The following is a 15,432-nucleotide window of genomic DNA, read 5'->3' as shown; positions in this document are numbered from 1 at the left end:
CAGCCCCAGACATTGGGCACTGCTGCGGGGTGAGCAGGGCCTGTGGCTGGGCAGGGGCAGGGCCGCGGTGGGGCTGGAGCTGGCACCTCTGTGGCATCATGGGGCAGGGACTGACGACCCCAGGCTGGGCTGAAATGAGGGCCAGGCCTGGGGCAGGGGGAGGCCTGGAAGTGGGAAGGGACAGCAGGGGTTGGAGGTGCCCGTGGGGCCCTGACATATTGTACAAAAAAGCTGTTGCATTGAAATTTTCAGAGGATGTAAGTAGATGAATGACCCATTTATGCATCCTGACTGTGTGCAGCTATGAGAGGCACAGAGCAGGCAGGGCTGCCAAGATGGAAACCACCCCACAGAGCTCTAGTGGCAATGACAGGACTTTAGCTCTCCTCTTCATTTCTAGCTACTAGTATTGTGTTTATTTTCTTTCATCTATCCTTCTTCCACACAAATAATTGCTCACCTACTGTCAGGGTGACAGGCAATCCATGAACTTCTCTTGGATTACTTCCAACATATCCTGCTGGCTGGACTGCAGACCACTGGAAATGTACCCACAGAAATCTGGGTTTATTTAACTAACTGTTCTATTTTTTTCAAAGTGTACAGAAACTGAATGAGTTTCTCCTCAGTGATGAGATTGGAGATGACAGCTGGAGAGGTGGGGACAGCTCTGTAGCTTATGAATCCTGTAAGAAGCACACAGGACTAGTAAGTTCTGTTTTATGACACTGAATTTCCAAGCAGAGAGGCCATGTAGCCCAATAGAAGGCCAAAGGCCTAATAGGTGTGGGTCAGGAGTTTTGGGTTTAGCCTGGCTCTAACCTGTAAATGATCTTAGAGAAGCCAGTTCCTCTGTCAGGTTTGCCTCCTCTACATAAGAACCTGTGTGTTTCTGTGGCACGAAGGGTCTCCAAACACATTTAGGCACCACTGAAGTGCCAGTAGTAGTAAAAAACCCAGAACACATCAATACATTTATGTAGGTTTCAAATTCAGCCTTCTTGGTTTTTATAAATGTCCCAGGTGCATTTCCTGTGGCTATGGGGATTGTACAGTATATTTCCAGTACATTATCAGAGATTGTACGGTATATTGCCAACATGGTGTGTTGGGCATTTTTAGGTAGGACCCATCCCTGCTCGGGGAAATTCAGAATTTGAGGGAAAAACAACACCAGAATTTGCCAAAGAGAAATTCATTCCAAAATGGTGTTTCGGGAGTGCTAAACATTTTATGAATTTGAGTCAAATTTGAGGAATAGTTCTGGGAAGAAGAAAAAAAAAACAAAATTCAAGGAGATGATTTTGGAAAAGACATTTTCCATTTTGAAGTTTCTGTAAAACAAAATATTTCAACTGTTTCAAATTGATGATTTCATTTGAAATGTGACTGAAACTTGAAGATAACAATAGAAAGAAAGGATTAGCATAAATTAATTTTATTTTGAGCTGAATTAAACAAGTTAACCAACCTGAAACATTTTCCTTGCTTTTCTGGTTTAACAATTACAATAAAGGAGAAAAAAAATTTTTTTCAGTATTTTTTTTTTTGTTTCTCTTGTCCATTTTTCACCCAGCCCTACAGACAGACAGACAAAGTCTAGATGATGGGGAAAGGGGAAAATGAAGGTAATGTCTATAAAGATTAAATTATTCACTGTAGAGAGCTCAGCTATAACAAATCACTAAGATTACACCTATTCAGCTCAATACAGTGCCACTCATAAATACCCCAGAGATCCCTGATTGAGCCAGCTCCATAATCACTCTCATGCATTAGCGAGGTACTTTGGCCAAGCTAATCTGATCTGCTTCACACTCCCACAGCTGGTCTGCTTCCAAGAACCAAACTGGTAACTCTGCATGCCATTGCACTTTCTGTGACACAGCTTTGTTTGGAGCTACCTCAGGTAGGGCAGAGTTATCTAGTGGTTTGAGGAGGATGACACAGCTGAAATTTAGGATAATTCCACATGGGAAACCAACATTTGAAGATATTTCCCATGCTTCAGTTAACGATGTTTAAAACATTGCAAAATGTGCTTCACAGTAATGTATCTTTATTATAACGCATATTGAAAAGCACTGGTTTCTTTTTGTGACCTAGGGAGGAAAGGGAATGGATTGTCTTTTTTCAAAGGCACCAAATGCTGTCATTTCTTGAGAATTTCAACTTTTCTCCTTTCTGTACTTCATCATGTAGCACACCAAGGCCATCAACAGGAGGCAGCCCTTGAGGTATCAGCTTGAAAGCTACGAACAGCCATCAAGGAGGCAAATGCGTCCTGTGGAGATAGATGATATCGCAATCAAGGTGGTTTGAAAACATCAGCTCATTCTTTACAAGAAACAGGTCCTCCTGCTCAGTACTACAACAGTACCAGCTAGTGCCCAATTGCTGCTGTTCTTCCAAAGGCAAATTGTCCGTTGCAAAAGCAAGCACAAAGCCCTTAAATAAATCAGTGCTTTTGCCAAAACTAAAGTGAGAAGAATTTACTTCAGACCAGCTCTTTATAGTGATGCCCTGGCTTCTGAGGATCAAGGCATCATGAATCTGCAGGAAAAAAAGAACTAAATAATCTGATATGAAGAAATTAATATAGATTTTTTTAGACTTTCCATCCACTGCTCTTTCACTCTCGGTGCCAGGACTAAAACTGTTGTATCATTTTTGTCATTTATTACTGATAAAGAGCATATTTGACTGAATGTGCCATAGCTTTTCCAGTATTTTCTGACAAAATTCATACGAATTAGGTGTGCTAGTTTCAAATGATTATTTAGACCAAATTTTGTCCTAGTATGTCCCTGTTCTCTATGGGAAGAATGGGTCATGGCCGTGTTAACTTCAAAGAAAGTATGCACAAACAAGGCCAGGGTCCACTGGGGAACATTTTGGGGGAACCATGTGAGTATTCTGTTTGTACTTTGGGAATCGATTCACAATAAGCTATATATCACAATATGCAGATTGACTCCTTCCTTGATAAACTATGGTATTTAGATTGTCACCAATAAGATCTTGTGATCACTATTTCTGGTGTTTATAATTTCACTTGACAGAATGAAAGTGTTTTGTTATGAGTTAACTCAAGACCATCACTTTACTGCATTTCATGCAGTATATATGTGTGTGTATATAACTTTTCCTATTCACAAACTTACCTGAGTTTGACAGTCTTTGCTAACCTAACATGTTTTTGTGTGTATGGGCATACCACACTATATCTATCGATCACAGATTTTTTTAGTAACACATTTTAGATCCAAGCCAGACATTCTAATTTGTTTCCTCATTTGTTTACATATCTGACATGTGGCAATTGTTTTGTAGGTGACCAGTGGATACTTTTCCTGGGGCAGTGGTTTAGCTACTTTGTCCAATATAAACATCAGAATCCCAACAGGTAGGATAAACACACAGCTTAAACATGAAATATGTGATATCAAATTGCTACTAATTCCATTTCTTCATGTTGTGGCATGCACAAAAATACACATTTAGTTTGTTAAAAGGAAAAATGAAGGATGAAAAGATATACAAGGTCATGAGCTATATGAGTCATGGAACTATATCATTAACCTAAAGTACTACAAATTAACAAAAAATTGCATAGTTTTTTTTTTATTAATAAAAAACACCAAATAGCAGGAACAAAATCAACACTAAGAAGAAATATGGAGGATGGTTACACAAAAATTCATTATTATTTTAATAGTCAAATTTAAAAAAAGAGAACTTCAGACTGGGTCCAACCAAGGGTCCATCTAGTTCCATATTTTATTTCCAGCAGTGGCTACCAGTTGATACACAGGGACACAGCTGGCATATACTATAACCTTTTCTTCGATTCTTCAACCTTATACTCTCCCAGTGACCAAGTATTTTCAGCTCAGGGCATTTCCTGAGCCTCAGGTAGTTTGTCTGTTGAGGAATCCCCAATTACTTTCTCATTCCAGTACTTGTCCAGTCTGTCTCTGAGCTCCTGTATATTTCTTGCATCTACAACATCCTTTGCGAGGAGTTGCACAGGTTTACAAACCATTGATTTGTTTTGGAATACTTATATAGCAAGTGTGAAAACTAATTATTATTTTCTATTATTATTATTATTATTATTACTGGAAAAAAATTCCTGACACTGCTCTGTTGGTATTTCATCTTATTAAATAGTCATATTTTATTTTAATATCCTACCAAGTGCTTAGTTTTAAAACAGCTTGTTACTTTAGGTTCACCCATGTAGGATGTCACACAGTTATTATTAAGTCAGGCCAAAGTATTCTAGATCTTTTGTTTCACTGTACCATTAGGAGTCCTAGACATTTGTGCTGGCCCTGTCCAACGTTTAATGCTAGCAGAAGGCCTTTGCTCGAAGATGCTTATAACCTAACGCCATGAGCTTGCAAGCTGGGTGAACCAGTCTAACAGCTTGCCTCCTCTGGAAGGAATGAGTCCATTAACTCATCAGCTGGTGAAAAGCTAACCTGGCAAATGGACTAACTGGCAAAGTTAGTGAGTTCACTCAGTTTATGGGAATATCTGACAAGGACTAGTGCCACCACAGAGTGAGACTGCAGAGTGGTGGTGGGGGAAGGAGTACAGCAAAACAGGAAAGGGTAATGGATCTTCTTCTTTCAGTTGCAGTGACCTATTAGATCAGCCCACAAACTGAATAAGTACTCCCCACTTACATCATTTCATCCTAAATAACCTTCCCAATGTAACACATTCCTACACATTGTATGATAATATGTCACAGCAGTATTCTCATTCCTTTGGATATTAGTGTGTACCTGTATGCCCTCAAAGTATTTGTCCATAGATGAACGCATGCAATATTGATCGTTAACATACCAGATACTAGCAAATTTAACCAATTATTTAAAGTACTCTAGAACTGGGTTTAGTGGGCTTGAGTTGAATCAGTTCTTTCTTTTTTAAAAATGTTTGCTATTATTATTATTATTATTATTATTATTATTATAGGTCAGATGACAATGATTGTGGGTCAAGTTGGCTGTGGCAAGTCTTCACTACTCCTTGCTATATTGGGAGAGATGCAGACGCTGGAGGGAAAAGTTCACTGGAGCAAGTATGTTTTCTATAGCTCTTAATTGCTGTATTCTTTTAAGAAGGAAATGTAGCAAATAACAGGCATTTCCATACTACCTCCAAATAGCTGTTTGGTAAGAACAATGAGGTGCAATTTATGTTTGTTGTGTTTCATCAGAGGTGTTTGCTGTCTAGTAATGTTTCACATAGCACTTGCAACTCAAATTGTGAAAATAGTGACATTCTTCAAGAAGCATTGAAGGGATGGGACAGTTAACAAATGTAAAAGAAAAGACAATGCTCCAGTTTGGATTCCTACCTAGATTATTAAGTCAGCCCCTGTGTTTTCCACACTGTTATACCGCAACTGTATACCTGTGACGGAATGACAGGCTGGAACTTCTTCAATATGTGGGGCACGAGCATACAGGAAAGGTTGTGTTTCCCACTCAGTGATGCTGCTGCTAGCATAAAAAGATTATATAATAACATGTGAGCAATGCTTTCCCCTATCCCTGGTATCTGCCCAAGCCTCAGCCTATAGAAATCAGTGTAATTCTTCACACTAACATCTCCAGAAAGCATGTTGGGGGCACCGAATACCTAGAGAGTTAAGGCTCAAAAGAAGCTGCTGTTGTAGAGGGAGTTGCCTATGAGGTCAGGCCTCTGGATCCACATAAATTCAGACGCAATGAATGAGAACTTCACATGGATACTAGGTGGGACAGCAACAACTATTCCTGCCATAGGGCAGGACGGAGTCTGTGGAAGGGATGTGCTATAATCCTGGGACTATCTCTGTGATTTTAAAGATCAGTTCTTTTTCCCTAAATCTACCATGCCAATCTCTTGTTAATGAATATTCAAATAACTGAATCACAAAATAGTTGGGGTTGGAAGGGGGCCTCTGGAGAGGTTCATCATCTGGTCCAACACCCCTGCTCAAGCAGGGCCACCTAGAGCAGGTTGCCCAGGACCATGTCCAGTTGGGTTCTGAATATCTTCAAGGATGGAGACTCCACAACCTCTCTGGGCAATCTGTTCCAGTGTTCAACCACCCTCACAGTAAAGAAGTGTTTTCTTGTGTTTTCTTATGTTCAAGTGGAATTTCCTGTGTTTCAGTTTGTACCCATTGCCTCTTGTCCTGGAGAGGACAGGGAGCATGACTATTGCCGCAGAGGCAAATATTTTGTTGCCCCATCCCTTGAATAGTTACCTACTGTCATCTTTTTCCTACAGCAATGTTGCAAGTTGGATACTTTTTCTTTTCCTGTACTAATACATGTGGCATTTTTTATTCTCTAGCTGTATTTCACTGTCTGCTATTCTAAAACGTGTGATCTCACTGGAGTAGTAGGTACAGTTGGAGCCAAGGCAAGAATAACTTTTTTTTAATCAGATGCGAGTTTAAACTTTGATGAACAAAGAATACATGACCTATAGTAATAACACACGGCACAGTTAATTTCTTTGAAACATGCAATAAGAATGTTGCCATTGCAATGAGGCATTTTGTTTTCTGAGTAATTAAAAAAAAACAAGGAGTAACTAGAGTGTACATTAAAATTATTCTCACAACTTTTCAAAGATGTATTTGAGAAAGACTGTGAGAATCTCTAGGAAGCAAGGTTAACTTGTACTGAAGGGAAATTCTGAGATAATATGGCAGGATCATTATCAGACAGGGACTAAAAATCATAACTTTGCTGATGTTGTATTTTTAACTAGTATTTGGGACTTGCTGAACATTTATCATTTGCTATTCAGACAAGTTTGAGATTTTGCAGATGTTTAACTTTTCTTAGGGTTATTTCCTAAATTTGTTAGTGTTTCCAAGTAAAGATTTCCAGTAAAGGTCACATTTTGCCCAGTGCCTCATGGGCGTATGCTGTGATTAGTAATATGCATATAGCCTTTCATATTTTGTCCTTTGTAAACTATACTCTCCAAGACACTCTGCTCAAGTATCACAATGATCAAGACAGACTAAGTTTATATAGTCTGTGGATTAGCAGTCTCTACATAACCAGCGGGTAACTCAGCTGTGAGTATCTGAGGCCTTACTGAGTGACTCTGTTCATTGCAACCTAATAATTTGCTACAGCGTTTTAGCTGAATGCAAACATAATTATGTTTTGCTGATAATGTCAGACTGCCTGACAGAGAGATGAATACCGAAGGATAGCTCAGGTATTTAACTAAATGGACTCTGTTGCTGTACTCAACAAAATCATAGTAAAGGTCCTATTTATGCTCTTAAATCCCTTTCCACCTGATTCCTCATGCATGACTAATGTAGCTACTGATCTAGGGCTGAAGTGCAGGCTAGGTGAATTCCCCAACAAATTCAGATATATCAGACTTCAGCCTGATTTATATTGCAGTAATCCTGGCATAAATCTTTCCGAAAGCCCATCATGGAGCTTGGGTACACTATTGCTGTTGTGGTTGGCTGCAGAGTGAGCTGTACATCCTATTGCCAGGGTTGGCACCAGTTCAGTATCTTAGGGAAAGAAAATGTGTTAGTGCATCTTTCTGTAAGAGATCTTAGCCAGGACAAATCTTATGGGCCAGATTTCATTTCTTCCCAGTTAAACGAGACATGTCTCAGATACATTACGAACCTTAGACAAGAAACTGGCTTTTGGTTTTCCCAGTGAACAATGGACTAGAGAAACTTCTTAAACACTGAAATGTGAGGCTATCCAGATTCAGTGATTCAGCTGAGCCTTTTGTGAGAGGCTCAGAAAAGATCTGAATTACAAACTCGGTTAAGTCTATGCAGAGACAAATGTGGGGAATACACAGATACATATATTCCTCGTGTCCACACCAAGCCATGCAGTCAGAACCATCTTCACCTAGTATACATCTATCTGTTGAACTTGTTTCTGTGCAGAAAGGTTACTGTGTGCCAGGTTAAAAACATGAGCAATGCAAGAATTATGAATTAGGTACTCCCAAATGGCCTGTTCTGCACTCAAGCTATGAAAGGCTTCAAGAAAAATTAGGAAAAGTCAGTGCTGCCTTCAGCAGAATTACCAAGAGCAGCTGCTTATCAAAGATTGCAATCATAGTAGTTCGTAGAAGACAATGAAGGACATTATCCATAGAGAGATAAATGGTTGGCTGGATAAATGTCAGCAGCCAAAGTCTGCATAACCGCTAGTCCTGCTGTGCCACTATGGCTAGTTGCAATGACTGGAAGATAGAACTAAATAATTCATCTGAACTTTCTGATAGAGTCTATGTATGTGCTTGGTCCTTGGAAATCTCTTGCCTATATTAGAAAAGAAAATGATCTGTCCCACTGTTACAGTGGTATCCTAGAAATTTTGTATCTCCTTTTTCTCCTCTATATTCATTTTGCAGGCTGAGGGGATCTGGGCCCAGTTAGAGATGCATTAGTCTGTTTTAAAAGGTCCAGAGTTAGTATACAAATTGTACAACCTTCAACTAAGTCTTTTTTTAACTTTTGCTTAAAACTTTGATTTAAATCTGTTTCTGACAGATCAGCCTATGTAGTCAAAAATCATATGAATGTAACTAATCAATCTAATGAGTTTGTTCTTTCCTGTCATTTTAGAATTGAACTCCCCGTGCCCTATTTTGTGGAATATGTATATTTTATGATACAGAATAAAAATCAGTATAAACAAGCACATTTCAATAAGTAAAGAAATTAGAGCAAAGATTACTAATCCCAGTGTGCAAATAAAAACCTCTTTATGGAAATCTCAGGAGCTTCAGTTTCAGCCCACTCCCATGCCCTGCAATTGCATCACTCTTTTGAATTGGGTAATAAAGTATGAGACCAAACACTTAATCTCCTTATTTGTGAAAGCCCCAGCTCAGCAAAGGTCTTACACGTGTTTATTTATGAGATTATTCATGAACGTGGGTTCTCACAGACCTCTGAATTCAGGAGAATTAAAGCATACTTGTCAAGTTAAGCACGCAATGAAATATCTAACCAAGGAAGAAGAGTTTGAGAAACTAGGATCCTAAAATTAGTCTTTGTCCATTCAGTTAACCTATTTGATTATAATGGAAAGCATGGTAATTCTGGTAAGGAATTACAAGGGACCTTGTAAGGCTTGTGCCCAGTTTTTGTAAAATAGTACTTCAGTGGGCACACCCAAACATATCCATAAGAGCATTATCTCTTTTGTTGTCTACCATTATAATGCACTGCTGATAAAAGTTTGTAGGTTTATAATAGCAGAAATTTAGGTATTCTTCTTTTTTTGTTTCACTTGACCATATTTCTCCTCATTAGACACTATCTTTTGCTTTCTTGTAACTTTTTTTCCATTGTAGAGAAGACTGGAAGCTTCTGCTGAATAAAGGACCAACTTTGGCGAAGTAGTACCTGTTCTGAGCCTTGATTTGTGGCTCTCTGACCCTTCTGAGATAAGCAGCAGTTCTGAATCACCTCTCATGTTATAACATCTTCTGTGGCTATTGGTGCTCCAAGAAAAAACACTGATAGCACATCTCAAGAGGCAAGAATTATCAAGGCTCCTAGATAGTTGATGTGCAGCACATAAAGCAATATGTCTCAATTCTGGCACTTTGGGAAGATGTTAAATATGTGAGTCCAGCATTATGAGAGCTCTGCTATTGGATTTATTCTGCCCTTTGCCAGAGTTGGATATTCCAGAGCGCAGCCGCTGTTGCTGGTATCCCGGCAGGCAAGCAGGCGTTTCTGTCTCAGCAGTAAAATATTTCATCTGGAAGATTCATAGGCTTGGGAGAGGAGGATTTGTTGGGGTTTTTTTTGAAGTTAGTCAAATAACAAATTATTAATATCATTTTTTAGACCTTTCTAATGTCTGTTTCCATTTACCTGGCATAAGCTTACTCTTTTAGGTTTTGCAGTTTGCAGTGATGTGTCATCATTCCTGGCAATGGACATCATCACTATTCCAGACCTCCTGTGACTAGCATTCCATGCCCTCAACACTGTTAGCAAGTCAGTTGATAACAAGGGAAAGCTGCAAAACCATTCATGTCATTGCTGCCATTGCGTGCTCTTGAAAATGTATTTCATGAATACGTTCTTTAAGAAGTGAGGACTGACTGGAAAAGCCTAGGCGTTGTAGTGTCATGCCTATCTTGATGCAGACTCATTTTACTGCTGCAGACCTGTGTTCAAAACCTGTTCTGATTCACAAGTAAAACTGTGTTATCTGCACCTTACAAAAACATATCTGTGAAGCTCGTTATTGCTCCAAGAGAAATTTGAAATTAGAATAGCTGTCGACTTTTGCAGGTCATCGGTGAAACAGTATGGAGAAGCTGACAGTATGGAGAGCCTTTTATATACCCAGGCTATATTACTAATTCAAAATTTTAAAATAGATATTAGACTATACTTTTCATTTTAAAGACATTTTCCAGCATCTCTGTCAATTTGCCTGTTCAACAGCTACACACTATAGATATGAAACTGTTAAAATTAGAAATGTTATGTGCTGCTAACTAGACTTTATTTTCCCATTAAGAACAAAAAACCCTAACTGATGTTGAGTTCTTAAAATTATGTATTAACTCCAGTTTTCCTAAATATAAAACTTGCACAAAATGTTATTCTCTATATTTCCAGCTTACTAAATGTCATTTACCATAACTTACAGTGTAAATGAAACTGAACCTTCTTTTGAAGCACCCAGAAGGTATTATTTCTGTTTTTAGTGTATTTGAATACACTCATTTGTTTCTTCAGAATCTCCTTGAACCTTCATCTTCATACCTTTCAGCCATTTCTGTGTTTTCTTACCATGTTGATAATCATTTACTATAGGATTAACTGACAAATTTTATTAAATCCAGTGGATCCCAATCTTTTCTAGCCATTGTACCACTACCTCAGTTTAAAGTCTAACATCTTAGAAGGCCTAAGTCTTGTCTGAAAGATGTTAAGTGCTCCCAGCTCCCATTTGACACCCCTGGGAGTTTAGTGTGCTCCCTATCCTGCAAGACAGGGCCTCTATCGATAAGACATCATTACCTGTGCCCTCCCATTTGTTTGCGTGTTTTCTGATCGGCGCTGGGTTTTGTGCTGTTCCAGCTTCCCAGCTGTGCAACAGAGCAAGGTGGACAATGTGCGAAGGGAGCCAGATGTGCTCCAGCTGAAGTCAGTTAGTGATTCCAGCCCTGACTTCAGTGAAAGGGCCTGCAGGTTTAAAAGAAGGGCAAACTAGACTAAAAACATTTCATAAATGGCAAACAAGTAGTGGCACACATAGCTGTGGTTGGGAGCCACATCATTATTTGATACCTGATAATCCTGAGGACATGTTTCCATGCTAGCATATATCGAACTGCTAAAACTCCTAAAAATTTTTGGGATGCTACTGACTGCTTCTAACCAGCTATTTCTCATACCCTAGCGCCCTCTCTCTCAGTAGCAAACTCTAGATACTTACAATCAAAACCATACCAAAAGTTTGGTCTGAAGCAATATAAACAGACTGAGAAGGAGCATGAGCATTCAGATTAACAAGCCATTGCCAGTTCACACTAGTTTCCTTACACATCTCAGGCATCTCATAAAAATGTCTGAAACTGTATGATCTTCTTTGCCACAGTACATAGGCAAATCAGCCAGAAGAAAAAAACATTCATGCCCCTATTGTACATATTTTATTAGGTATTTAGACATATTTAAATTGCTTTTAAAAATTATTAGACATTTAAAATTATATCTAATAATTATTTGGGAGGGTGCAATGATTCCTTCCAAATTTGTATCAAACTGCCCTCTTTTTCAATATCATGTCAGTCCACTGAGGATCTAATAGAGTTAAAATAAAAAGGCATCTGCTGAGAAAAAGTATTTCAGGTGAACAGCCATGTAAAATAATGTAACATTTCAGAAAGCAGTGAATTAAATGTGCTGATGACATTTGAACAATGCCTTTTCACTACCTGTTTTGATGTTAGAGAAAAAATTACCAAATAACTTGTCTGAAAATCTCATCATTTTGACTATTTATAATTCACTTTCGCATTGAAATTGTAGTTACTAAATTGAGGTAGGTACCAGAAATTTATAGTAGGACAACCTAGAATATAGATTTTGCCATTAGGGGAGAGAGTGGGTGCTGTTCTAACAAAAGATCTCATTTAAAGCTCTTCCCTCCACTTTTGTAACAGTTGCTTTGTCTATGTGTTTCTCTGTATTTTTTTATGAACACTAATTGTTACCCCCGATTCTCAGACATTTCACAAGGGTGCTTTGCTTTTTACTAATGCTTTTTATCTGTCCATCTCTAGTAGAAACAGGTACTCAGTGGCTTACGCGGCTCAGAAGCCATGGCTATTGAATGCAACAGTGGAGGAAAACATTATCTTTGGGAGCCCATTTAACAAGCAGAGGTAATTATCAACCCACTTGCAGTGGCAAAAAAGGGAAGTTTGCAGACTCAGAAAAATATCAGTGCACGTGTTACCCCTGGGGTGAATTTAGCTCACCTGACTTCAGCCATTTCAAAGGCAAATTGCTGCTTTAAACTGCTCTTTCAGGGCTTCCTCTCTAACCGGGATGTGTGTCTAGAACATGTGTGAGGAATCACACACTGGCAGTGGCTCTCTCTCTCTCCGTGAGAGGAAGCCATATGTATATTTTTCAAGCAGCTAAAGTTAGGTGAGACAAATCTCATCCTTGGAGACTAATGACCTTTTTTATTTTGTTTAATGGAACCTGAGGTTGCCAGAGGACTCTGGAAGCAGAGATACTAGGCATGTTTCCGCTGAGTTTATGTCCTAATACTGCTGTGATCAAGGTACTGGAGCAGCTACTTTACAGAAACACTTCACATGTTAAGATGGGGTGCCTCAAGTGTGCTTACCGCAAGGAAATAACCTTAATTCTTCCTTGGAAAATACAGGAGAAGGGAGTGTGAAAGCTGAGGTGTACAGCTTCTATTTTACCTATCCTGCATTTGTCCTTCTTAAGCACTTATGTCCTTCTAAACGGTCAGCTAAGAAATGCAATGGAAAAAGTGACTTGATTTAAGGAAAACAAATTACTGAAGCTTTCAAAAGCAACACTCACTTTAAGTCATGAAAAATCCTATTCCTCTTAGTGTGTGCTTTGCTAAGATGCATGACTGCATTCCTTCTCAATAAAAATTAGCAATGAGTGAATATCTCACAGTCCAGATAAACCCATAAAATTTCAGGGGCCAGATTCTTACCTAGTGCAAATCAGTCTAACTTCACTCATATCAAAGGGGAAAGGCTGAATTACACCACTAAAATAGTCTGATCCCAGCTGCTTGTTAGCATATCATCCAAGATACCCCACAGAGTTAGAAATCTCCTAAGAGATTTTGAGTTCCTACAAATGGTTTCCTGATTCTGGCAGCATCAGAAGTACTGTAAGAACCTTTTGTCCTGTAATATCACACTGAAGTAAATGAAGAGGCACTTAAAAGGGGAAGAATAAAAACTTATTGAAAAATGGCTTTAAATACTCCAGAGTCCAGCAAAATAGTTCCATGGCAGGGAGGTATGTACTCAGTAATTTAAGTCATCAAATTTTTAAAAAGTAGACTTATCAATAATGATGTCTAATAAAGTTGTCATTTTTTATGATGCTTGCCCCACTTATTTTTGCAATTTTCCAGCCATCATAGAGTCACAATAACTTAGCAGTGAATTTGAGCTGGAGATTTTTGTGCTAGCAAAGAAAGTGGTTGGTTAAATAATTGCGATGGCCATATTGTTTTTACAGGTACAAAGCTGTTACAGATGCATGCTCTCTGCAGCCTGACATTGACTTACTACCATTCGGTGATCAGACAGAAATTGGAGAAAGGGTAAATAATGTGAAGGCTTTTATGTCTGCTTAGCCTATGTATCAATAAGACTCTCTCTGACATCACTCATCTAGACTGTATTGGGGTCCCAGGCTCATAAATAACTAGTAATTCACCAGGGCTTACTGCAGTTACTCTATATTAACTGCTACAGCATTCCGGGTAGTCATGACATTGAGCAAGGTATTATGACACTAGACAATATTAGCATGTGATCTCTAATCTGCAGAGCTCAGGACAGGGGTAAATCTAAATAATTCTTTTTTTTTTCAGAAATCAGACTTTTCCCCCAAGCACATACTATTTCTTCAAATGCCATAGAATTACTATATTGGATTTTATGATATATCATGTAAAAAACCGTAGATACTCAAGGGATTAGTATTGTACAGATTTCATCAGAAAATTGCAGAAGATTCATACCTGCAGTTATGTCGGTGAGTTTGTTGTTCACCGTGGGATAAACTTACACCAGTGGCAGTAGATAACCAGATAAGTTGGCTTTAAAGTGAGTGGAAACAGCCCTTTTACAGTATGTTTATATGGCAAAGTGGTGTTGCTATAAGTGAGAACACAATAAATTTGTACTGTATGTTGTGTCCTACAGGAAAATAGGGTTACTTGGCACTGATGTCAAACAAGCAGAGTTTTATTCCCAAGCTCTTGTCAAGTACATCTCCATTGCAATCTGAATATGTGAATGAGTTAGTTTAAAAAAGCTAACTTTGGCATCTCAATAATGCATATGTGGCAGAATAAAGCTTAATTGGAACATCCTTGAGTAAATACTTGGACTGCTGGACAAGGCTGAGAATTGTACAGCCACAGCACAGATCTCAGTACACAAGCTAGCTGGCTTATTAACACTTCAGGGATGTGCACTTGAGCAGTAATCCATCCTCAGACTGCAGCACAGACATGCCAGAAGTGAAAATGTCAGCTTAATGGCTGAGAAGCTCTTGGAAAGGGGAAAACAATTTTATTAATATGCTCCTTTTTAATAGTTACATCTTAGTTTTTATTTTGTTAATGTTTAAAAAACATTTTTAAAAGTTTTTTTCCCTGTTCTGTTGTATCTCAAAAAAATTTTTTTCGATCACAGTCTCCCATATTTTGCTTGCTTAATTTGATGTTAGTATTGGTTGCTTTTTTCAATCTAAGAAGTCTATTGTGCTTAGAGAAAATCTTTATAATTAATGATTAGTTTCTGAATAATCATTTTTTCTTGGGATATTACATGAGGATTACACTTTTTTATCAAATTGTGATCACAAAATACCAAATTTCTCGTGTCCTATCATAATGTTTATTCAAATATGCATATTTCTGATCCATTATATTCATTAGGGGATTAATTTAAGTGGCGGCCAACGACAGAGAATCTGTGTAGCTCGAGCACTCTATCAGAACACCAACATTGTCTTCTTGGTAAGATTATTCTTTCTCATATGAAGTATGGAAAGTTAGTAATAAACCTGTCATTCCTTATATTTAGCTTTTCTACAGGGACTTGTATTCAACTCCCAATCCAAACTGTAGAAACAAGAAA

General features: G+C 38.4%; 1 protein-coding gene across 1 annotated transcript in view; it reads left to right on the top strand.

Annotated features, from left to right (window-relative positions):
* Positions 1-15,432, top strand: part of ABCC9 (ATP binding cassette subfamily C member 9) — a 72,518-nt gene that overhangs the window by 27,553 nt on the left and 29,533 nt on the right. The window contains exons 13-20 of the mRNA XM_067306022.1: positions 600-708; positions 2,203-2,313; positions 3,334-3,406; positions 4,990-5,095; positions 10,695-10,733; positions 12,337-12,438; positions 13,799-13,883; positions 15,231-15,311. Of these exons, the coding sequence (XP_067162123.1) occupies positions 600-708; positions 2,203-2,313; positions 3,334-3,406; positions 4,990-5,095; positions 10,695-10,733; positions 12,337-12,438; positions 13,799-13,883; positions 15,231-15,311 (706 nt within the window). The remainder of the gene's footprint in view (positions 1-599; positions 709-2,202; positions 2,314-3,333; positions 3,407-4,989; positions 5,096-10,694; positions 10,734-12,336; positions 12,439-13,798; positions 13,884-15,230; positions 15,312-15,432) is intronic.

Source organism: Apteryx mantelli, chromosome 1 (genome assembly GCF_036417845.1).
Source record: "Apteryx mantelli isolate bAptMan1 chromosome 1, bAptMan1.hap1, whole genome shotgun sequence".
Classification (NCBI taxonomy): Eukaryota; Metazoa; Chordata; class Aves; order Apterygiformes; family Apterygidae; genus Apteryx; species Apteryx mantelli.
This window is presented reverse-complemented; position numbering and strand designations above follow the sequence as displayed.